Below are 25,608 nucleotides of genomic sequence, written 5' to 3' on the forward strand. Positions count from 1 at the left end.
AATTAAAGTGAGGGCCTTTGCATTGGCTTTCTTCTTTAGCTACCAACCAAAACGAGTTCTGTGAACATTTATTCAAGACCTGGAGCTCTGTTCAGTGGCACAAAGGCAGAGCTAAGCAACCTAGACCAAGACCTTTGAAAGCCAAGAATTTTCAAATGAATTTTCAAAAATATTACCTAAAAGTATCCGCTATCTCTTAAACAGACTGAAATGTTTAGCATTATAAACACAGAACATAGTTTTCTTCTTCAGTATTTTATAAAGCTCAAGAGCTCTACATAATAATCATAAGCATGCCAAATGATTCATAAAGGGTAAAATTTTGGGGAAAGGTGATATTAGAATTGAAAAATAAAATTTTATAACAGTCAAAACCATTTTATTATTGGACAGTTATGTTTTGCTTCTCTGAAAAGAAATATACAATAATGACTGTATTTGTTCAAATAAAACGCACCTGATGCTCTTGCACATGTTTGGGAAAAGGAAGTCTGTCTCCCCTTACATGCATAATTTCTTTCAATCTCCTGGTGGTAAACATTCACAAGGAAATCATCAATGATTCACCTTATGCATGAAATGTAAATAATATCTGGGAGTAAACCCACTGCAAAATTATGTTACTTAAATCTTTCTAGTAGTTTATCACCAAAATAAAAGGAGTGAAATTTTCTACTTTTCTCAGCATTTTTTTTCCCAGTAACGGATTTGGAAGCAAACAGAATAGTTCACTTTTACTTTAGATATTTTGAAGCTTTAAGTCTTGCTAGATCACTTTATAAAAGCTACCTGTGGACCAATCCTAGGCCTCATGTTCATTTCACAGACACCAAGATTCTAGGGCTGCACGGAACAGAGTCCTGAATGAAACGTGTTAAATAGCAATCATCGAGTCTATTAAAGTGGTTCCAAATTGTCCAGCCCTGCACTCAGGATTCACAATAAGTCCCGGGGTTGGCCCTGGCTAAGCGACAAGTTGATGGGGCAGAAGGTGGGGAGGAAAATGACCCCGGAAGCAGAGTGTTGGTTTTACACCCGCTGAGTATCTGTTACAAGTGAATTTCCTCTGGCGCCAGCAGGTATTTTGAGCAGGCATCCAGAGGGATCCCAGAGGGGACGGAAGGGAGTGGGGGAGATGGAGCTGGACATTTGGGGATCAAAGTTTTAAAGATCTCAGAGGAAAGCGGTAAGATCTGGATTGATTGGCCCAAAAGCTTCAAGTGAGATGTAGAAGGTATTTCAAATTTCTGCGGCTTAGAGCAGCGGAGGAAGCGGTAGAACGCGAAGAGTAAAGAAGATCCCAGGGGATCTTCAGACCGGACCAAGGGAGTAAAATTCCAGACAAGCCCACAAGGACGAGGAGAGGCGCTACCGTCGCTTTCTACCCCGGGATCCCCAGAGGGAAGACCGTGCCAGCACGCTGGGGCTCGGCTGCCACCGCCCTCATGGGTCCCATGTCGCAAGAGGGGAAGCTGAGGCTCCCGGGGGGACCAGGGGCGCTGAGGTGCGCGCAGAGGCCGCGGCCAGTCTTCTCTGGAGGTCTGAAAGGCAGAGCCATTAAAGCCTGGCTGCCCGCTGAAGCGCTCAGGAAAAGTGACTGCGATTTATTTGGATTAGTCACTATACAGGTCTGGGGAGACAGCTATTTATCCGATGCAGGTCCTTGACAAATTGACTGGGCAGGGCTGCAGAGGACAATCCCTCTGACCCGGAGCGGTGCTGGGGCGGAAGGCAGGATCCTCCCACCTGCTCCGACCCACAGCGGCGCGCACAACCTCGGAGACGCGCATCTCCACCTGCGGCCGCGCGGCGGCCTGCCGGGGGCCCTCTCCGGGTTGGAGGGGCTCCGGCTCGGCAGCCGGGCCCTTTCAGGGGAGACTTCCATTCTCTCTCCGGCGGAACCTCCCTGGGTTCCGGGAAGGTCACCGAATCGCGATCCGCCCTGCAGGTGATCCAGTTCTGAGCCCACATTGAGGGGATCCACCTCGGTAAAAATCATTTGGTCTGGCAGCATCCGGGTCATTTATCAGAGCGGTCGTTTGGGGGTTTTAGAGAACTAACTCTCACGGTGTGAACCCGAAATTTTGGCGACAATAATGTTCTCACTGGTTCTTAAGTGAAGATAACTTAGCCCCTGGTATCACCGATTCTGCAGTTGGTCCATTCCAAAAGCCTACAACTTGTGCTTTTACAGTTCATACATCTAATGAGAAAAGAACAAATCCGTTCATTCTATATTTCTGATCTTTTCTGATCAATTTATTTCTTCGAATTTATTTCTATCGGTAATATATGAAGTGCTAGATTAAAATCTTTTCAAAACAAAGAAGTTTGTACTAAGTATCGACCGACAAGGATAAATGGGTAATTTTCCAACTTAAAATACAATCAAAAGGGTTTGTTTTTCCAACAGTATATGCTTTTCATGTAATTTCTTGTTACCTCAGCCTTAAGGCAAATGATGTATTATAGTAAGTAACGCGAAGATGTAAGACTAGACCTAAAATAACGGAATTTTGACCAGGAGCTCGAAATACTGAGGACAAGTGAACAAGATCTCTTTGCTTTCAGAATCTGAAACAGCATTTTATGGACAATCTCTAAAAATCTCTGCATCAAGCCATGATGTTAATTCCTTTCATCTTTTGCCTTTATGTTAAAGACCTAAGCCTGTGAGTATCATTTGAATAAATTCTTTGTTATTCAGTAAAAGAAATCGGATCCCTTCAGTTAAAAGGATGAAAGTTCAGTGCGGCCAGAAGATGAGGGTTTTCACCCTTTTGATGGAGACTATTTGAACTCGAAAATTTTGCGTGGCTATCTATCTTGCTAAAAGTCAGGGCGAGATAATGTGTAATCTGGCTCTGATTTCTTCTGGAAAGAAAACATTGAAATGACTGCTCATTTATCACTGTGCCCACCCTCCCCCTCTCCCACCTTGGTTTAATTGACTATGTAACTCCGAGCTGTTTGTGTCTTAGCTTGACTGTTGGAAATGAAACCAACTCCGTGAAGGGAGAGTTTTAAATTATTAGGTTTATTATGGAAAGAAATCATAAGGAAAACATACAGGAAACGGTTGAAAAACTCTACCATCAGCCAAAACTTTGAGGAACCACCCAAATTTTGCGACGACTCATCAGGTTTTTCTTCTTGTATGACTGCTTGGTAAATCTGCAAATGTAGGTTCCCTGACTAATAGCAACTACTTAAGAGTTGAAATACTATTTGTGACATTATCCTTAAACAGATTGCAAGAATACCTACTCTAGTGATTATGGAAATTAAAATGATCAGATCATTTGTTTCTAGTCCACGTAGCTATTTTAGCCAAACAGACACAGCATTTATTTCCTCTAAGCAGATGCCTGAAATCACACACACACACAAACAAGTCATATAGACTAAAATTTAATCTCATTAATAATCATTTATAGAACTTATATTTTTATTATATATATGTCAAGATTTTTTACAATGGTAATCCACAATTTTGACAAGAAATCAGTGAAACAACTACTCCCGAATACTGAGAATGCATAAATTAGAATAATCTAAAAATGTTCAAAAGTATTATTTAGAAGGTTAAAATACATATGCCATTTAACCTAGCAATTCTATTTCAGGAAATTTACTTGACATAAAGAATTAATATCAAGGGATATTAATCATGGTATGTGACTAAAAAGTATAATTTAAGGAATATTCACAATAACAAAACATTGGAAACTAATATGAAGAACAGGAAAAATGATTTTGCGATTTAAGTGTGTCATAGAACATTTGGTGACATCCAAACACATAACATGTAAGATAAAATGAATTAAATGAATGTTTCATAAAAAATGAGTGTGTGTGAAAGTCTCTCAGTCATATCTGACTCTTTGTAACCCCAAGGACTGTAGCCTGCCAGGCTTCTCTGTACATGGAGTTCTCCAGGCAAGAATACTGGGGTGGGTAGCTCTTTCCTTCTCCAGGGATTTTCCCAACCCAGGGATCGAACCCAGGTCTCCCTCATTGCAGGCAGATTCTTTACCATCTGAGCCACCAGGGAAGCCCAAATTATATTCATAGAAAGTATTTGGGAAGACGTATATATCACAGAGTAAGGATATTCTGTGTTTTTGTTCAAAAGTTTCATATTATATATATGAAATTTTAAAATACAGAAAAGCTATTGATAGCAAGCAAGTCTTCCCTTTCATGTTGTTATTGGAGTTGTTGGCTTTTTCCATATTGGTTCACAAAGTTCTAATTGATTAAGGAAATAAATCTTCTTTCTAACATGTATTTCCAAGTATTTTTCCTATTTGAAATCTGTTTTGATTTTCTTTATTTAAAATATGTATGTAAACACATTTATCGGTCTTTCCTGGCTTTCAGGTTTTGTGTTTGCTTGGAAAGCCACCTGCGCTATACACACACACTAAAATTACAGTGTTTAAAAGTGTATCACTTTTCTCCTACTAGTTTTATGGTTTTACTTTTTTACTTTCAAATCTTTAGTCCATTTAGAATTCATCTGAGTTCAAGCAGTGAAGTAGGGATACAGCCTCTTTGCACTAACATGATGAGGAATGCAATTTTCCATTGATCTGAAATATCACTATTTTCAAAAATTAAATTTTCACTTATATTTGGATGTCTAGACTCCTTATATTGTCCAAACAATGTGTCTTTTTACTCAGGTGCCAACACACAATTATTTAAATTAATGTAAGTTCATAATATATTTTAATATAGGACACCATTCCTCCCTTATTACTAAAAAAAAAAAAAAAAGAATATATCTGGCAACATAAAATCCAATTTATCTAACAAAAATTTTCTTTGTATCTGTATTGATATTACATTAAATTTATTAACTAAATAGGGACACTTGATGTCTTCAAAATATTAAGTCTTCAGACCAAGAGCAATATAAATTTTTGTGATGAGCTTTCTTTTCCAATTAAAAAAAAAAAAGTGTTCTTCAGTGAGTATTACACTGTCTGGGAGGAACTATATTCTATTAATTGAAACTACATGTTCTCAAGTTTATAAGATCTTGAGCAAGTTACATGAACACTTCATTCCTCCTTTTTTCTTGGGTATTAATAATACAGAAATAATAATAGCACCTGCTTCAGAGAGTTGTAGTGAGAATTCAATGAAAACCTCTTCAAAGCACTTAAAACTGTGTGGCAACTGTAAATGCTCAAAACATTTTTCCTTTCTTTGTTATTGGTATTACAAATGGAACCTTTTCCCCTTTTTTATTTTCTAGCAGATTGTTACTTGTATGAAGAAAACTGTTGATTTTATGAATCAATTTACAAACTACCATATTTATTAATTCTCTTATTATTTCTGTAGCTTTTCAATAGGTTCTCTTCAATTACCCAAGTATGTAATTTTATCATCTGAAAGCAATTGTAAACTGAAATTGCTTTCAGTTTTCCTCCTGAAAACAACTATAAATTTTCCTTCTCTTATGCAATTTTACTAACCCATTTCTTTCTCTTGTATAATTGCCTTGGCTAAGACTTCTAGAATGATAAAGAATAGTAGTAGAGATAATATAATTTTTTGTCCTTGACTTCAACGAGAATATGTCTAATTCTTCATCATATGTTTTTGTCACGTTACAGAAGTTTCTATTTAGTTATACCATAATATTTATTTTTTCAATGACTGCTTGTGTAGTTAATGCTGTTCCAGAGGAATGAGGTTCACATGCTCTGTGTCCATCGCTTGGGAACAGAGGTACCCATGGGAACAGGAGTATCTCAATTTCAAGACTCGTAAAAATATGAACATAATTATTAAGTCAATGTGCCTATCTATGCAGTTAATATAGGCATCTTCAGATATTAAAACTACCAAACCATGTCTCTGAAATAGTTCAAACAATTATAAAAAGAAGAATTCCCCAAGAATCCCCTTCTCAGAGAACACCATTTCATCTGATAAGGCATCTGGAAGTTACTCCACTGAAAAAGATTTCTATCAGAAAGTGGTAATTAAGCAGTAGAGAAATATCAGTCAGAAAAACCTGGATTCCATCAAATTCTCCCTGCTTCTGAATGAGTGAATTTGGGCAGATAATTGCTCTAAGTATTAGTTTTATGTCTGTAAAAGGAGATGATATCACATACCTGGAAATGTTATGAGAATTAAACATGATGACACGTCAAGCACTCAGCCCTCCTGATATGAAGTAATTCTTTCCCTTCAAATCAAAGTCTTCCAAATTATTACTACATTTGCTTTTAATAAATGAGTAATTCCTAAGAGTGAATCAACTTGTCCTTCACACCTTAGTGCAAATTTACTGCCTTTTAAATACAAATATTACTTTTGGAGGCTAATGTTGCTGAAATGTTTGTAATCTTATAAAGTCTTAATAATGAATGCAGAAGGAATTGTTACAAAGAGGAAATAAACCTACATTTCTATCAAACTAGCGAATGAATTGAAGGAATATAAAACATGATATGGTCCCAGTGAAATTTAGTCTTTTAAAAGGCATAAGATACAGATTTTTCGAATGTAATTCTTTGCTTTGCACTTGTTTAAATGTCATATGGAAGAAAAGTGATTTATAATTATATATCATGGCTAATAGTTTCATCAAAATTATAACAATAATTCAGTTGTAATTATGTTAAAAATTTAAGAACTTAAGTATTTTAATTGTCCTGAAATTGGTGCTTATTAAATGCTTATTAAAATGCATAAATTAAATGTATTTACATTTAATGCATTTACAGTCATTTTGTTTACAGAAATTTTCATGGTAAGTGGATCTGCCCAAACACATAGGATGGGGATTTCTAGCTTAAAATTGATAAAAGCTCACATTGCAGACTATAATGATTAATTTCTCTAGAAACTTTAGGTTAAGATATACATCTAAATTGTCAGAGAAGTAAAATATTTTACTTAGAGAAAGGGGAAGAAAAAGAACCATAACTTGGAGCATACAATAAACATAAGATAAAGTGCATGCATGCTATGCTAAGTCGCTTCAGTCATGTCCGACTCTGTGCGACGCCATAGACGGCAGCCCACCAGGGTCTTCCGTCCACAGGATTCTCCAGGCAAGAATACTGGAGAGGGTTGCCATTTCATAAATAATAGCAAAAGGTCATGATCATAGAAAACTTAGGGTGTACTAATCTGTGTGTGTGTGTGTGTGTGTGTGTGTTCTCACATCACCCTCATAACAATCCTATGAAGCTAAAAGAAGTTAATCATACAGTTAGAGAGAAGCAGAACTGGGAACCACCTAACCATCTAGATATGTGTATGCATGCTGAGTTGTGTCCAACTCTTTTGTGACCCCATGGGCTGTAGCCCACTAGGCTCCTCTGTCCATGGAATACTGCAGGCAAGAATACTGGAGTGGGTTGCCATGCCCTCCCCCAGCAGATCTTCCCAACCCAGGGATCAAACCTGTATCCCCTATGTCTCCTGCATTGGTAGCCAAATTCTTTACCACTGAGCCACCTAGGAAGCCCCGTCCATTTGGATACAGACTAGCAAAGCCCACTGTATCCTTGGACTTTGCATGTGTAACAACCAATAAATTCTCTTTGCTTAAACCATGATGGGTCTTCTGTCATTTGACACAGAACCAGTACAAAGGTTCATTTTTATTTGGGAGTCTAAACAATGCAAGAAAGAGCATTCTAAAGTGAGTTTCACAAATAACAACAACAAAAAAATTAGCATGGCCATTAACTTCAACGTCTTTCCTATAGCTCTTACCAGCACAGTTTGCTACCAACGCTGAAATAACATTGAGTGGCTTGAATTTCACCTCCTCTACTCTCCTTTCCCTCCTGTCTAATGGAGCTGCTTAATGAGTAGTGAAAAGTCCCAAAAGGTGAATGAGAAAGAGAATGGGATAATCAATTCCAAAGGAAGTAAATGTCTTTAGATCTAATGTCAAGTCCTATATAGATGGATGCAATAAATATCTCTGTGTGTCCTTTTGTTGTTATTTAGTCACTATCGTATCCAACTCCCTTGCTGCCTCAGGGACTGTAGCCCGCCATGCTCCTCTGTCCTTGAGATTTCCCAACCAAGAATACTGGAATGGTTTGCCATTTCCTTCTCCAGGAGAATCTTCCCAACCCAGGGATCAAACCCAAGACTCCTGCATTGGCAGGCAGATTCTTTACCACTGAACCACCTGGGAAGCCAAATATGTTTAGTAAAGGCAAATTTATAGTCATAGAAAACAAATCAATGTTTGCCTAGGGCTGAAGGCAGAAGTGAGGGAACTTCGCGGAGTGAGAGAAATAGTCTAAAGTTGGATTGGGATAATAGTGATGGCTGCATACCTCTACAAATTGACAACACCTTTTTTAATTTAAGGGTAAAGTTTGTGGTATATATATTATACTTCAAAAATCTGCTGAAAATTAAAATGTTGTCATAATAGCTCTGAAATACTAAATCTGATCATTGATTTCACTTAAGGCAATTAATAAATTATTTGGGCTTTTGAACATCCAGCTTCAGTACATTAAATTTTGGCATTTACATAGATTGCTTAACTAGAGCATTTTAAAGTAAAGTGAAAATAGGAGAGGTCTGGCAGCTTGAAAAGACTTGCTATTGAAGATGGCAGCTGAGTAAGAACGAGCTGGATTATTTGCTAAGGAGCCTACAGTATGACACTGGAATGATAACTACCAATCCACATACTAGTAGAGAAATCTCAAAACAGCAGCCGATTTCCCAAGGGATCTTATGTCATGATGAGGAAGGATTACAGGAAACTTCTACTAACACTTTATTTTCCTTCCTGGAGCTCTGGGAGAGGTTTCAGTAACTCAGTAGACAGGTCAATGGCTACTTACCCTATAGAGTTACCCACAGCCTTCATGATAACTTATGCCTTGCCTACTCCTTTTAAAACCCTCTTTCCTTTTGTCAGAGGCATGTAAGTTTTGTGTTTCCACAAGTTTGTTACTCTCAATTGAGTTTGGTTTGTGACCTGGTAGTTGTTAACTGAAATAGGACATCACACCAAACATGTCTTCAAAGGAAACCAACTACAAGAAAGCCAGCAATAAGACAAATTTGGCCAAATCAATCCCACTCTTCTGGATATAATTTAAGTGAAACAGAGCATTTTTTGTCACACAATGAACAGACTTAAAGCTAAAATATGTAAAAAGAAAGCTAAAATATTCAATACTGTTTCAAATTACAATTATGTTTGCGGAGCAGATAAGGAAAGGAATTACTTAGATAATTTAGTCTCTTTCCTAAGATACCAGTTTTGTCTCAGTTATCTTGATATTTCAGGGGAAAAAAATTGTCATAGATTGTGCTAAAGCTGAAAATTCTTCTAATGGTTTTGCATATGTACAAACAGTGTAAGTGAAGTATGTTAGTGTAGAGTTTAACATACTAGAAACAAGCAGTTAAAACAGGCACTATCACTCTTAACATTTTCCCTGTAGAGAAAATTATTAGATGACAGAGCAGGTGGCCACCTGACAGATAGCCATCAGCATAGTTTGTACTAGATTCTTTTTTATGTTATTTAAAAAGAACATCATTCCAGATATTTGGTATCTCAACAGGATTGAGTTTCTCTGGCACTGAATAGTTTTTAAATAGATATCAGTCACTTCATTTAAAAATTCATGAGCATTTCAGGATGTGAGAAAGAATATTTTATTCCTGTGTCATTCTTTTCTATAGGTGAAAGATATAAGAATATCTACAGGGGCTTTAAGACAACATTATTCTTTTAACTAGTTTCACGGTTCGTGTCAATACCACAGCTAGTATAAAAAATGGAAGTCTAACACAATGTGAGTTTTTTTATATGCCAATGTGGTTTATTGTCTTTATATGCCAATGTGTTTTATTATTTTTATATGCCAATATGTTTTATTTTAACACACATATACCTCTGAACTATCACTAAATAATTTAGTGCACTAAATTTAGCTACTAAAATAATAGCTCACCTAGAAAATCCCTCAGTGAGGTCACTCATTAGCATTACTCCCACTGATCCAGTGGATTTCTATGTTAGTATAAATTGCTATTTAAGATCTAATCAGTTCTCATATTTCACTGATGAACCCATAATAATATGGCCACCAGAAGCAGAAAGAAGCAATGAAGGACTCTTCTCTAAAATCTTTAGAGAAAGTACGACCCTGTGTACACCTTGATTTTGAACTTCTGCTCTTGATAACTGTGAGAGCGTACATTTCTGTTGCCTTAAGCCACCCAATTGTGTGGTAACTTCTTACAGCAGCCATAGCAAATTAATGCAAGTCTTGTCCTTTAAAATCCCTAAGTTCATTCTTTAGTCATTAAGTCAATAGACAAGGATTATTGGCCTTTCTTAATAAGAATGAAATTAGAGGGACTTCCTTGGTGGACCAGTGGTTGAGACTTCACTTTCCAGAGAAGGGGGTATAGGTTCGATCCATGGTTGGGGAGCTAGGATCTCACGGGCTTCACAACCGAAAAGTCAAAACATAGAACAGAGGGGCTTCCCAGGTGGCGCTAGTGGCAAAAAAATCACCTGAAATGCAGAAGCCGCAGGAGATGCAGGTTTGATCCCTGGGTCAGGAAGATCCCCCGGAGGAGGAAATGGAAACCCACTCCACTATTCTTGCCTGGAAAATCTCATTCACAGAGGAGCCCAGCAGGGTACAGTCTATGGGGTTGTAGAGTCAGACACAACTAAGCAACTGAACATAAATACTGGACCAAATATAAAGACTTAAAAAGTGGTCCACATCAAAAAAAAAAAATCTTTAAAAGAATGAAGTTGGAGGCCACAATTATAAGATGTGACCTTCTGGTTTTCAGTTGGAACAAATTTTTTTTTAACTGAAATCTAGTTTTCAAAGTTGGTAACAGCATTGCCAATGTATAGGCAGCAGATTGTCTTCATTATGAATAGTCTGTTTTCTTCTCAAGAAGTGCAAGCAATTATTTAAAATTGGGTCCATATAGAGGCCAAAAAAAGTCATTTATTAATGGAATTCCATCACTTTTTAAAATCACAAAAAGTCAAAAGAGATGATAACCCAGCATCAAATTTAAAATAAATATCCCAAATAAATAGGACTATTATATATAAATATAAATGTGTCTGTTCAGTTCAGTTCAGTCGCTCAGTCATGTCTGACTCTTTTCAACTCCATGGACTGCAGCACATCAAGATTCCCTGTCCATCACTAACTCTTGGAGCTTACTCAAACCAATGTGCATCAAGTCGATGATGTCATCCAAGCATCTCATCCTTTATCTTCCCCTCCCAGCTCCCGCCTTCAATCTTTCCCAGCCTCAGGGTCTTTCCCAGTGAGTTAGTTCTTCACATCAGGTGTCCAAATGCTTGTAGTTTCAGCTATTAATGTGTCTGTTAATCTTTGGCAATAGCTTTTTAAATTAAAAATACAGCTACTTGAATGATAAATTTATGATTTTTACCTCTAGAGTCAAACTTAGTGATATCAGTAACTTACTATGAGGCCTTTACAAAACATGATATATCTTTATTCTACCACAGTCTAGACTTCAAAGATATAATTTGGGGGGAAAAGAAGAATGATTTCTAATTAAAAAACACACACACACACACATTTAAATCACCAGAAAGTGAAGGGAAAAACTTACAGTAGTTATAGCTTAATACTGAATAGATTTTTAATTTTTTGACTGCCATCATAAGCTGTTTTTCAGGACAGAATTCTTGATATTGAAATTACTCCTGTCCTCCCCCACATTTTTAGGGCTTAGTCGTTAGAAAGCAATTTCTGCCAAGGTCAATTATTTTTCATATTTTTAAATTTATTTATTTTTATCTTAATGCAGCACGTGGGATCTAGGTCCCTGACCAGGGATTGAACCCAGACCTCCTGCACTGGGAATTCAGAGTCTTAACCACTGGATCACCAGGAAAGTCTTGAAACTGATTTCTTTGTTGACATTGCTGTTGAAAGCCATATCCTTTATAATCTTCAGTTCAGTTCAGTCACTCAGTCGTATCCGACTCTTTGCAACCCCATGAATCGCAGCATGTCAGGCCTCCCTGTACATCACCAACTCCCAGAGTTCACTCAGACTCACATCCATCGAGTCCGTGATGCCATCCAGCCATCTCATCCTCTGTCGTTCCCTTCTCCTCCTGCCCCCAATCCCTCCCAGCATCAGAGTCTTTTCCAATGAGTCAACTCTTCGCATGAGGTGGCCAAAGTACTGGAGTTTCAGCTTTAGCATCATTCCCTCCAAAGAACACCCAGGGCTGATCTCCTTCAGAATGGACTGGTTAGATCTCCTTGCAGTCCAAGGGACTCTCAAGAGTCTTCTCCAACACCACAGCTCAAAAGCATCAATTCTTCAGCACACAGCTTTCTTCACAATCCAACTCTCACATCCATACATGACCACTGGAAAAACCATAGCCTTGACTAGAAGGACCTTAGTCGGCAAAGTAATGTCTCTGCTTTTCAATATCCTATCTAGGTTGGTCATAACTTTTCTTCCAAGGAGTAAACATCTTTTAATTTCACGGCTGCAGTCACCACCTGCAGTGATTTTGGAGCCCAAATAAAGTCTGACACTGTTTCCACTGTTTCCCCATCTATTTGCCATGAAGTGATGGGACCAGATGCCATGATCTTCGTTTTCTGAATGTTGAGCTTTAAGCCAACTTTTTCACTCTCCTCTTTCACTTTCATCAAGAGACTTTTTAGTTCCTCTTCACTTTATAATCTTACCCCTAGCCTAAAGTGAAAATCTGTGGGAGGAAGTGAAATGCAATTATTGAAAAGGGCCATAAAAGTAACTGTCATAGCAACAACCTTCATCATCACAACAACCACTGTCTGTGTTTGCCGCATCCTAAGCACTGTGCTGTGCTGTGCTGCCCTGCGCTTAGTCACTCAGTTGTGTCCAGCTGTTTACGACCCCATGGACTGTAGCCCACCAGGCTCCTCATCCATGGGAATTCTCCAGGCAAGGATACCGGAGAGGGTTGGCATTTCCTACTCCAGGGGATCTTCCCAACCCAGGGATCAAACCCAGGTCTCCCATGTTGCAGGCAGATTCTTTACCAGCTGAGCCAGCAGGGAAGCCCAAGAATACTGGAGTGGGTAGTCTATCCCTTCTCTAGAGGACCTTCCCAAGCCAAGAATCGAAGAGGGGTCTCCTGCATTGCAGGCAAATTCTTTACCAGCTGAGGAACCAAGGAAGCCATGTTAAGCACTAAACTAAGTCATTTTCCATGTATCATCTCTACGAACACACCCTAAACATTCTAGGACGTATGTCTGCTGTTATCAGATTAAATAGGAGGGCTCTGAGACCCAGCAAAGTTAAATGAAAGGACTTGTCCAAGTTCACACAACATACTGGTTGTAAAAGCAGAACTTAGACCCAGTCCCTTAGTGTCCTACTTGCCACAGTAATTTAAGAGAAAGACATAAGAACAAAAATCATAATTCTATTAAGAACATCCACATTTTATAATTTAATAGGATGTGAGCATTACATTATCCATCCAACATTTAGTTCACCCTTCTGCCTAGATTCATTTGAGAAGTGTTATACTCTACCCTTCCTGGGTAGATTATCTCACTGTGGTCAGTTCCTCAATTGAGGTAAAAGGGAAAGAACGTAATAGTTCATGTGAGGGGCAGTTTATTATTTGCCTAAAATTTTAGCTGAAAATAATACTGGTTTTATCTAAAATATGTCAGAGTGACCAGTTAAAAAGACCCCAGTACAGTCAATCAACTGTTTGTTTTGTCTATAGAGTAATCCCCAAAAAGACATTTATCAAATTTTATTACTGAATTGATCTAACCTATGTCTATTTCTGTGTGGGAACTGTGTGGAAAACTCAAATGCACTGGATGGAGAATTCCTAAATTCTTCTACTGATGGGCTCTTTAGAATTGATTTAATGCTTCTAACTAAAGAATGGTCCGCCTTTCTCTAGGCAGATTGCCCTCTTCAAATTTTAAGAATGAGTATCAGATGACCCTCCTCGTCATAGACCATGAATCTGGATTTAAAGCTCTTCATCCTAATGATTCCTCAGAAAAGGAAACCAAGACAAAGTCCGAGGTCTGTTGTTCTTATTGTTGTCATTGTGGTTGAAATAACAACATTGGAACACAGTAAACCCTCAGATGACAGTTCTAGGCATATCCTGACTGTATTGAAAGCTGGAAATAATAATAAATAAGGAAAACCTTTTTTTCCAGTTATAATTTCCAAAGACAAATGCCAGGGATTGATTTGTGTCCTTTCTGCCTCCAAATTCATGTCAAAACCCTAACCTCCAATGTAACTGTATTTGGAGATAGGGCTTTGGGGAGGCAGTTAAGGTTAAGCGAGGTCATAAAGGTAGTGTCTGATAGCATCACTGGCCTTATGAAGACGAGGAAGAGACCTTTCTATTTTTCTCTTTACTCAAAAGTACTCAGAAGGGAAATCATGTGAGGACAGAGCAAGAAGGTGACCATCTGCAAGCCAGGAGGCAAGTTCCCACTAAAAACCAACCATGCCGGTCCCTGATCTCCCATTTCTAGCATCCAGAACAGTATGAAATAAATGCTTGTTGTTGAAGTCACCAGTCTATGGCATTTTCCTAAGATAATAAACTATTAGAAAGCTTTAAAATATATCAGAAAAATGAATAAATTTTTTAAAGTGTTCTACTTGCTCTAAACCCATATAAATTTACCTGCTGCACGATCAGATTGATAGAAATTAAACAGGCAACAGAGAAGGTTTCAGTTAGGGCCAGTAGTCATAACAGCCTTAACAACCTACACATTTTTATTGATCATTTCTCAAATATGGTAACTCTAACAAGCCATTTCACCAAGAGTAAGTTAATCACAGCATTAGCTGGAATGGCTCACACTGGAAAGGCTGAATGAGTGTTCTCAGATGCATAATCAGAAGTAGGTTGTTAACTGTTTTTCAACTAATTCTGAGCTCCAAATAAGTGAAGTCCACTGGTACTTAGAACAAATTACAAAATTCATAAAGAACCTATGATCTGCCTTTTCTATCAGAATCAAATAAAAAATTTTATCCTAGCTACAGTTAATTTGACCCTTTATGCTACAAATATACTGGCAGAAACTAAACTGACTCCCTTTATTCTACCAACGGGTCCCCTCAGCTCTGAGTTTAGCAGAACATATTCAGACACTATATTTCCAAACCTTCCTTGCAGCTAAAGAGGCTAATAGAATGGGAGCAGAAATGATATGCATAACTTCCAGCTCCGATTATTATAAAGAACCTGCTTGCCCCCCACCCTCTTTTCCCTCCTTCCCGAGGGCTGGTGAGGGTAAGCTGACTTCACCTATGTAACTGAAGTCATCCTCCCAAAGGATGACAGAGTAATAAATCCGAAGAAACCTGGGTGCCTGGGTATCTTCACGAAGCAGAGTCAACCACCCACCCTGGACCGCCTGCCAAGGTCTGCACTATAAGACAGAGAGAAGTAGAGTGGGATGTGTCTGAGACACTGTATACTGAACTTGTGCTTAGTCCTCTAAATAATGTGCATAACTTACAGTTCATGGTGTGCTTTCCACATGCTATGGCCTAACATCCACCCATGTATTCAACAACTATCTTGTAAGTACAGATTTTGTGTTAGCCCTGCACTAGGCTCTGAGCACACAACTAAGCCATGCACACAAAGTCCCTGAACTCATGAAACTTTCATTAGAGTAATGGAGGAAGACACTTTCATTACACTGATGAGAGAAAATAACAAACACAATAAGTTCAAGACAGTAACAATAATTTAAAGTGAGGGTTCTAGACTCAGATTTGTCCCGTTTATATCCAGACTTTGCCATTTATGCCCTATAACAGCCAGCCTCCAAGAATGATCCCCACTCCCCTACACACACACACACACACTGAACCACATCTCCTCATTTATAGGCCTTTCCCTTGAATCTGGGCAGGCTCCATGACTTACTTTTGACCCACAGAAAGAGGCTGAAATGATGCTGTGTAACTTTTAAGTTGAGGTCATAAGAAGGCCTTCAGCTTCCACCTGAGTCTTACAGAAAGGAGCCTCACTTTCTGCTCACCCAGAAAGGAGTTAACTACCATGTAAAAAGCTCAACTGCCTGAGACTGCCAGGCTGAGGAAGCCACGTGGAGAGGCTGCCTGGAGAGAGATGCCTGGCCAGACCCTGGCTGACGTAGCCATCCTAGTGTGTGAGTGAAGTCATCTTGAATGTGCAGCCTAATGAAGCCTTCAGAGGACTCCAGAAACCTTCTGACTGAGAGATGCCAAGTGAGGACCAACCAGCTGAGCCCAGTCAACTCATGGAACCAAGAGAAATGATACAAACTTAAGTCACCAATAAGGGTTATTACATAGCAGAAGCCAACTGGATCCCCAACTTCATGAATTAAACACATTTATTAATCTTCCTGTGCCTCTGCTTTCTCATCTCTAAGGTTCCTATATCATAAGGTTGCTATTAGAACTGAGTTCATCTGGAAAGTACTTAAAACAATGCCTGGTTTATAATAAACATTTAGTCAATGTTGGCTACTATTAGTTATCATCAATAAATAAAATATTGATGATGGGACAGAAATATTCAGAGTAGATACTCAGGAAGATGACTTTGAGCTTAGACCTGAAAAGTAAGCACTCCACCATCCAGAGAGCCAGGGAGGAGCCTACAGACAGACAGGTGCAAGGATGAGGCACCTGGGGTGGCAACAACCCACTGTTTTTGAGAGACAGAGGAATGAGCAATGTGGTTAGAGGGTGGTGAGCAAAGTAGAGTCATGTAAGCCATGATGAGGAATTTTAATTTTATATTAAACACAATGTGAAGTTTTGAGGGATTTGGGAAGAGGAATGACTTGAATCAATCTGTTAGAAGATTTTAGAAAGGTGAGAATGGAGGCAAAAGGATCCCCTAGAAGACTTCTGCAGTCATCTTAGTAAAAGACTTTGGTGATTTGAACAAGTGTTTAGCAGGGGAAATAGGGAGAAGAGGGCAGATTTAAGGACGAGCTCCTTGAATAAGTGGCCCTTGGGCAGCCCATCAGGTTCCCATGGTAAACTGAGATTTATTTTAACAAGGTCACTTTTGAACTTACATTACTTTAACCCATTAGACAGAAATCAAACCATTATACCCAAGGATGGCTCAAATCTATCTCATTTTGTATAGGACAGGCTTCAATTGCGATAGATTATTATTACTAAATACTGGATAACAAAATATAAGTTTTTCACTCATTTCCTATTATTCAAATAAGAAAAGTAATTCAAAGCAATATTTCTGAGTAGAGGAGCATTACAAGGTAAATCAGGTTGCAAGTGCAAGTGGCAAGGCTGTGGCTGGCCACTTATGTGAGCCTGCACAGAATTCATGACCATGGAGGGCCTCCTGGATTCTTAGTCCCTTCCAGTTCTAAAAGGCTATTCGTCTGGGGCTCTGTTTTAAAATTCTACACTACCTGGAACTATTTTATGCTCATGAGGTCAAGAGTCAAACTCTGAGCACTTTTTTGATGGTCCAAGGAGCTAAACTATGTGACTCATGACTCTTGGCTCCTCAAGGTTAAAAGTACCTGCCACAGGATGTAATTACACACAGATAACCACCAGAAGGAAGGTTTGATTGTAATGCCCATATTCTCCTAATCTGACAGGCAGGGGGCTGACAGTGAGTTGGCCTCTCTGTTTTATCACCATCGATAAACCGTATTAATCCAAAAGAGAGGGCATATGTGTATACACATATGTATATTCACTTTGTTGTACAGCAGAAACTAGCACGATGTGGTGAAGCAACTACCCCCGCAAAGAAAAAACCATCTAATGCTTTATAGGTATCATTCATATAATACTTAAGATTTATTTTTTTTAGGAAAACTTGGGAGGTTTTGCTCAGGCTTTATATGAAGACATGGAAAAGTCATCACTCAAGCAGGTTTTTCTAAAACTTCACTGTTATTTGTGGAAAGTCTCTGCCACACATTTCTATTAGGATTTCCATTTCACAGATTCACAGATATACTAGACAAACTTATGGTTACCAAAGGGGAAAGCAGGGGAGAGATAAATTGAGAACTGGGGATTAACAGATACACAGTACCACATATAAAGTAGATAAACAACAAGAACCCACTGTATAGCACAGGGAACTATATTTAATATCTGATAATAACCTTTAATGGACTTCCCTGGTGGCTCAGATAGTAAAGAACTCGCCTGCAATGCAGGAGATCTGGGTTTGATCCCTGGGTCGGAAAGATCCCCTGGAGAAGGGAATGGCTACCCACTTTAATATTCTTGCCTGGAGAATCCCATGGACAGAGGATCCTGGTGGGCCACAGTCCATGAGGTCACAAAGAGTCAGACATGACTGCGTGACTAACACACACACAAACAATAAGCTTTAATGAAATAATCTGGAAAAGAATATATAACTGAATCATTTATTGTATACCTGAAATATTGCAAATCAACTACACTTCAAATGTAACTTAAAAAAAGATTTTCATTTCACAGAGCAGTTCTTCCTTTCATGATGACAACAGAAAGGAGAGATTCTGTTGATAAAATGGGAGAATGGAGGTTAAGAACCTCGTATGGCACCTGATAGGAGAGTTGCTCAGGTTTCCCTCTCTTCTTTCCTAATACTGAGCAGGTCTAATCAAGTAAGTCAGCCTTAAATGGCAACCCACTCCAGTGTTCTTGCCTGGAGAAACCCAGGGACGGCGGAGCCTGGTGGGCTGCTGTCTATGGGGTCGCACAGAGTCGGACACGACTGAAGCGACTTAGCAGCAGCAGCAGAAGAAGACTTAGGAGGACAATAAACTTGATTTGTGAGAATTTTACCTCTCACTATCTACATTTCCTTCAGCTCACTTGCTCCTTATGGTAGACTGTTCTTCACGTGCTCAGTCTTGGTTGCTCTCAGAGTTACATTATGGAGCACATGGAATATTAGATTAACTGTTGGGTCTAAAAGCCAGGATGAGTCTTTCTTTGGACTTTACTATTGTTGTTTTCCAGCTTTAAACTTTAGTGCTATAGCACTGGATATACAATTCATCGAATTAAATGTGAAAAGGAGGGGGAGGGTAAGGTGAACACCAAGAGAACTTCTGAATACTGATCATAAACATTGCTAGGTAGGAAAAAATATGAAAAAGAATGTATATACAGTATATGTATAACTGAACCACTTTGCTGTACAGTAGAAATTAACATAACATTATAAATTAACTATCCTTCAATAAGCTAAATTTTTTTTTAAACGATGCCAGGTAAAGATAATAGCATCACCATCACTGATGTCCTCCATAGCCACCAGTCTCACTCACTGCTGCAGGCACTTTGGCTGCCAAAATATAACAGGCCAGCATCAAATTATAAATTATAAATTCAGAACGAGTAAGGGGAGATAATGCTCACTTAACAAAATAAGTTAAAATTTAATAAAGTAGAGTCAAATTCCAATAGTCTTATAAGCTGAAGATGGAAAGTAATCAATCAATGGCACAAAATACAGTGGTAATGGTGGTCAATGGAGAAAGAGGTGTCAATTTGCATGCAAAGTCAGCATATAGTTGAAGTGGTGGTGGTTACCATCAAACAAAGAAAATAACACACCTGGAGGTGTTAATTATCAGTGAAGAAACAAAGAGAAAACTGGCACCTTTGCCAATTTGCCAGCCTGTATGTCTCTTGGACAAACAGTAGGGAGTATGAGAAAAGGATTAAAATTCAAATTTAAAGACATATTTTTCTACTCCCCTGGGAAAGAGAATGTGATGGTAGATGAAGTCAGTTCAAAAGAAGCCTTGATGTTTTTCCTCTCATAAAAAAAAGGAAGCAAATTATCCCATCCAAGTGCGACTGAATCAAATTTGAACTTCCTGAAAATTTATCAGTTGATAAACCAGGATTTACGTTCAGGATACATTCCATGTCTAATCTTCATTTTACTACTTTTAGAGATAAATTTTCCTTAGCATTGAAATCTTTCAAAGATAGCCTTTCTTGCAGAACAAATTGTTAGAAGTGTGCAACAAATTGGCCAGATGTCTTTGCGGGCATAAATTCTCTCTTAAAAGTAAGGTAAGAACTTTTAGTTAACTACCTCATGCTCTCAAATCACTGGTTTTCTCTTTAGCTCTTCGAAACTTTATGTTGAAAAGATTTCTCTTGTTATTGAAAGAGTTAATACAGTTTCTCAAAAATGCTTCTCTTCTCACAGAATTATAGTTTATATTTTGGGAGAATCTGGCACAGTTTAAGTTACAGCTTAACTGATTTTCTTGGTAGAATCCAACAATAAGTCATTCCCCTAACCCACCTGTCCCTAAGTGTTTATTAGCAGGGTAGACACAAAATGTCAAGGGGAAGAGGTATTATTCATATTAATCTATTGTCTTCAAGACAGCACCTCAAGGTACCTAAATAACAGCCTTCTTCATAGCTTGCTCCCAAACTGGTAGCTATCACTTAGAGAGTTTTTACAAATACCCCAAGTTCATTATCAATCCACTCATCCTTCCCAGTCTAAATGTGTCACTGTGGGATAATTGGACTTAATTCTTACTTATCTAAAAAAAAAAATACTAATTACTAGGCGTGCGCATACATACACACACATAAACACACACACATAAACTCAGCTTGTGGCGTAAAGCTATTTTGATCCTTTCTAGAAATTGCTATATTTAAGAAATTGATATTTATTGCAGACTTTAAGACTTAGAAAATCAGACAGGGGAAATCTATTCAGTTGTATACATCACTATGATTGTTATTATCCCACAAACAGTCTCAGTAGTTTACCAGCTGAAGTGAAGCAGAAAGCCAGACCCTCTTCCTCCAGTAAGAAAAGGACTCCAAGTAAAATCTTCTGAGCTTACTAGCCTTGTATGTGGTAAGTCCATAGTTCTGATTCTTAATTATCATCCCATTCCAGAGCCCAAATACATAATCTGTGGTTATTTTGCATATATCTCAGTATCTACACACACATATACACATGTTTCACAAAGTATTGGTCAATGCCCATTTCACATAGCTCTTTTAGTCTAAAAATAACTTTAACTTTCATGTCTTACCAAGACTGAGAAAAAGGAGGGTAAATCAAAGAAATCTAGTTTGGGAATCAGAGGGGAAACATTTAACAGGCCCGTTGGGTGTTCTCTTAATGCTGTTTTGGATCTCAGATTAAATTATTATACTTTCTGTGTTGTAGGGCTGGGTCATTTGTGCATGAAGACAAAGGCAACTTCAACTTGATATTTCTATCATCTCTGCTGTGGGAAGAGTCCTTTTCCTGGTTTATAACATCAATCACTCTCGTAATAAATCTTGGTAGTGGATATGGTCATTTAAATCTCCACCTGCACAAACAACAGAAAATAAGAGAGCTCATAAATCTCTACACTGGTGATTAACAAATTTTGGATCCTGGGCAAAGATATTATGGGGGGGGGTCTCCCTAATTCATTAATAAAGACTGATTTGCTGACAATCTGTTTAGTTTACAGCATAGGGGGAAAGCAAACAAGACCTTGCTAACAAAACAAAACGTTAGAGGTTAGTGAATTCCCAGCTGAGCCCAGGATTAGAGATACGGTATCTCAGTTTAAGAGAGGGGTACAGATTCCCAGCCAAAAGCTCAGAATCCGCTCTTACATTCTGCTCCAGCCCCCTCAACTTCAGTGCCTAATTCCAAGGAAAGAAAACCTGGAGAAGAACTAGTAAGAGAGATCCATGCCTTCTGTATCTCGGGTTTCATTTCATCGATGTCGTTCAATCCCTTGATTTCTGGTACCCTTGCTTTTCTACTTACTCCTTGAATTTTCTTCTTCTCCCGGAAAGATGGTTGGGGCTGGAGTTAGGGGTGGAAAAAAAACATCTTTCTGAACTGGATAATATTGCTCAATGTTTTGTAAGGTCAGCCTTACAAGCAGAACCCCGGTAGCCAAAGGAAGGCAGCACAGGGAGGGAAGAAAGCAGAAGTCGGGGACCAGGTGATACTTGAGGCAACTAACATTTTAAGACAATATTAAATGAATCTCTAGAAAGAAATTTAGGGGAAAGTTTTAATTTCATTAAAAAAAACTATCAACTAACAAAATACTTTCCACAAATCCATGTTACTCTATCTCATTTCCCCCCCACGCCCCCTTAAATGTGTGTGTTGTGTGTGGGTGTGCAATGATTATGTCTGGTGTGTACACACGGCCAATTCCTTGATATCTTTAAAGCGACCAGGGGCAAGTGGATTTTTTGGTACTTTCTCTGTCATCGCCCTAAAGACCCTGTACAGCACCTACTGTCTTAATTCACCGCAGTTAAGGTGAGAAGATATCCTGGAAAAGCCACAGTCTCATAGTGTTGGCAGGAGGTGGTGGATCCGTGGCTAGATTTTCACTGGTGTTTTCCGTGAGGAAGTGGGGAGCCGGGGGGATGAGATCTGTGGGCTTAAGGCCCAGAAAAAGCAGAGATGTGGTCGTTTTCCTAAAGTTCTCAGACAGAGTCAGCTATGACCTCTTAAGAAGGAAAGCCGGCCTTAAGAGATGGGCCCCGGCAAAGGAGCTTGGGTGGGCCCCGCTGCTCCCTGGTTCATCCCAAAGTGGGAGAAGGTGACTGGTATTCGCGTCCTGCGGTGGAGTTGGTTTCCATTACAAGTTGGAAATCAGGGGCCGTGCGTGAGTTTCCCTCGGGTTGTGAAAGGGGTCTAAGAGCTTTGCTGGGGCCTGGCAGGCCCCTCCCCTGGGCGGCAAGGATCCGCCTCTCTATTCCCCAGATAAATTCCTAGTGTCCACCGAATTCCTCCGCGCTCTCTCACAATCCTCTCCGGCCACGACTCCGGGGGTGGGGAAACAGCGCGTCGGTTTCCTGCCCGCAGAAGCCCTCGCGGCTTCTTCTCCCGACTCTGCGAAGGGGAGAGGGGTGTGAGAGCCAACCAGACCCCCACCTCCCGGCTCCCCAACCGAGGTGGCCGCCTCATACTCCACATTCGGGGGCCCATTGGTTTCGAGGTCTCTCTCTCCTCTTCCCTCTCTCCTCTCTCCCTTCCCTCTCTCTTTCATCCTCTCCCCCAAACATGTCCACCGGCTCCCTGAGCGATGTGGAGGATCTTCAAGAGGTGGAGATGCTGGACTGCGACGGGCTGAAAATGGACTCGAACAAGGAGTTTGTGACTTCCAACGAGAGCACCGAGGAGAGCTCCAACTGCGAGGCCGGGTCTCCCCAGAAGGGCCGCGGCGGCCTGGGCAAGAGGAGGAAGGCACCCACCAAGAAGAGCCCCTTGAGCGGTGTCAGCCAGGAGGGGAAACAGGTTCAACGCAATGCGGCCAACGCGCGCGAGCGAGCCCGGATGCGGGTGCTGAGCAAGGCCTTCTCCAGGCTCAAGACCACCCTGCCCTGGGTGCCCCCGGACACCAAACTCTCCAAGCTGGACACGCTCAGGCTGGCGTCCAGCTACATCGCCCACTTGAGGCAGATCCTGGCCAACGACAAGTACGAGAACGGTTATATTCACCCGGTCAACCTGGTAAGTTTCCGGGTGTGGTGGCGGCGTCTCGCCTCCCGCACTCCGGCCACAGCGCGCCCCCAGTGGGTCCCCCGTATGAGGGTGCGCGCCGGGCTGGGACCCGCGCATCTTGGTCACCGCCAGCCAGTGCCTCTAGAGGACCCTGCGGGCGATCCCCACAGGATCCTCGCTCTCTGCCTTCCAAGCTGCGGAACGCGGTGATTTATGCGAGTGTTTGACATGGCAGCCCAATTAAGAGTTTGCAAGCACGTTGAGCTGGCAAAGAGGAGGGATCCCCCGCACTCAGTGCCCTGAGGGCTGGTGCCGGACAGAGGACACCGAGGAGATGCTACGCGCTAAGGAGGCATTTTAGTAATCCTTTTATACTTCCTTTAGCCAAAGAGTAGAACTTGATCTTCCTCCTCCTCTACTTCTTGTAAATAAAAACATCCCACTCTGTTTCTTTCCCAAAGTTTTCCATACGTAGAACTTTACATATGAACACATCGTGCCCCCCATAACTGTCACCTAAGTCCTCAACTATTTAAATATTCTGCACTCCTTCTGTCGATGGATTAACACTTTTGAATCCCAGAAGTTTTAGCAAATATCAGCATAATCAGTACATTCTCACGACTGGTAATGTAATAAATAATATTAAAATAGGTCACTCTCCTTCAAAATTTAAGAACATGTTACTTTTTATCTTAATAAGTAATGCTCATTGAACCTAGTATTTTTCTCAAAGGCATTTTACTGTTTAAGAAATATATTTTAATTCCCTCTTTGCATTTGATTTAATTTTAAGGGTTCCAGGCTCTAAAGAAAAACAAAAACTAACTAGCACCTTTGTTTATATATGATAAGAAGGAGACGTTTTCCTCTTAAAAGTCTTCTTATCAGTCAGCACTAGGGAGACAGGTTTGAAGGTTTGAGTGGTCTTCTCTCTGAACTGGTTTCAGGAATGGTGGAGGGGGTCGGTGGGAGGGGGTTGCAAAACCATATTTTGCTATAGAAAGTGTTTTTCCTTTCATTAAGAGCCGTTTTCTTAAGTGAGTAAATAGCTTTAAAAAATCTGGACCTAAAATGAAAGCAGTGCCTTCATTTACATCTGTTGCTGCCTTCATCCCTGATTAAGAAACCTTAAGTGAGCTTTATTATAAACATCAGGAAGAAGCGAAGAGAAAGCTGTGTTTGCTCAGCCCTGTAGGAACAGTCTGAAAATTCGCCGGTATATTCTTTTATTAACATTATTTGTTTTTAAGAGCTGGCGATTAATTTCGAAACGGTGATGAAAAGCCCGCCTTTGTGATGGAATGAAAGTTAGAAGTAGTGAAATCCCTGGGGGTGAAAGCGAGAGGGCTGGGAGCCTGACCAGGGCCTCAGAAGAGCCTGACCAGGGCCAGAAGAGCGCTTCACCTTGAACCCGATGCCCAGCGGTTCGAGATCCTTCTCGGCTTCCCTGCTCAAGTCTCACCGCGGCATCTGCCGCCGGGCTGTGCTTTTTCTCTTGGGTTTTCACTTCGAACCTAGTGTGAGCCCCTCTTTGCTCTACCACCTCGAGCTGTGACTTGGCGCCAGGGCCGCTTTCTGCTTTATCCAGTCACAGGGCGCCTTAGGTCACAGAGTGAATTGCAGAGATAACGGGCCTCTCCAACTTACCGCCCGCCGCCACCCGCGCCCTTTACTCTGGTCTCCGGCTCCGGCCTCCTCCCACCCCTCCTCCACGGCCACTTACCTCCTCCACCCTCTTCTCTCCTGCAGACGTGGCCCTTTATGGTGGCCGGGAAACCCGAGAGTGACCTGAAAGAAGTGGTGACCGCCAGCCGCTTATGTGGAACCACGGCATCCTGACCTTGGAGGTGCGAGTCTGGGAAAGGCGCGCTCCCGGGGGGAGCGGGCCCCGGGGAAGGCGACCCTTGCCCTCCCCGCTCTCTGTCTCTGCTTCCCCCTCGCAGCTCTCCTCTCCCTGTCCCACCCCGCGAGAACACTTTACAGCGACGAGGAGATTCGTTTCCAAACCAGAGAAACATCAACTGTACTTACAACGATTCCCA

The 25,608-nt window shown here is 40.4% G+C and overlaps 1 protein-coding gene across 1 annotated transcript; it reads left to right on the plus strand.

The window, feature by feature from the left end:
* Positions 1 to 23,122: 23,122 nt before the first annotated feature.
* On the plus strand, positions 23,123 to 25,405 carry TCF21 (transcription factor 21). The gene is made up of 2 exons (XM_052645990.1): positions 23,123 to 23,572; positions 25,316 to 25,405. The coding sequence occupies exons 1-2, from the start codon at positions 23,123 to 23,125 to the stop codon at positions 25,403 to 25,405; spliced, it is 540 nt and encodes a 179-aa protein (XP_052501950.1).
* Positions 25,406 to 25,608: the final 203 nt, after the last annotated feature.

The sequence above is a fragment of the Budorcas taxicolor genome, chromosome 9 (genome assembly GCF_023091745.1).
Source record: "Budorcas taxicolor isolate Tak-1 chromosome 9, Takin1.1, whole genome shotgun sequence".
Taxonomy (NCBI): domain Eukaryota; kingdom Metazoa; phylum Chordata; class Mammalia; order Artiodactyla; family Bovidae; genus Budorcas; species Budorcas taxicolor.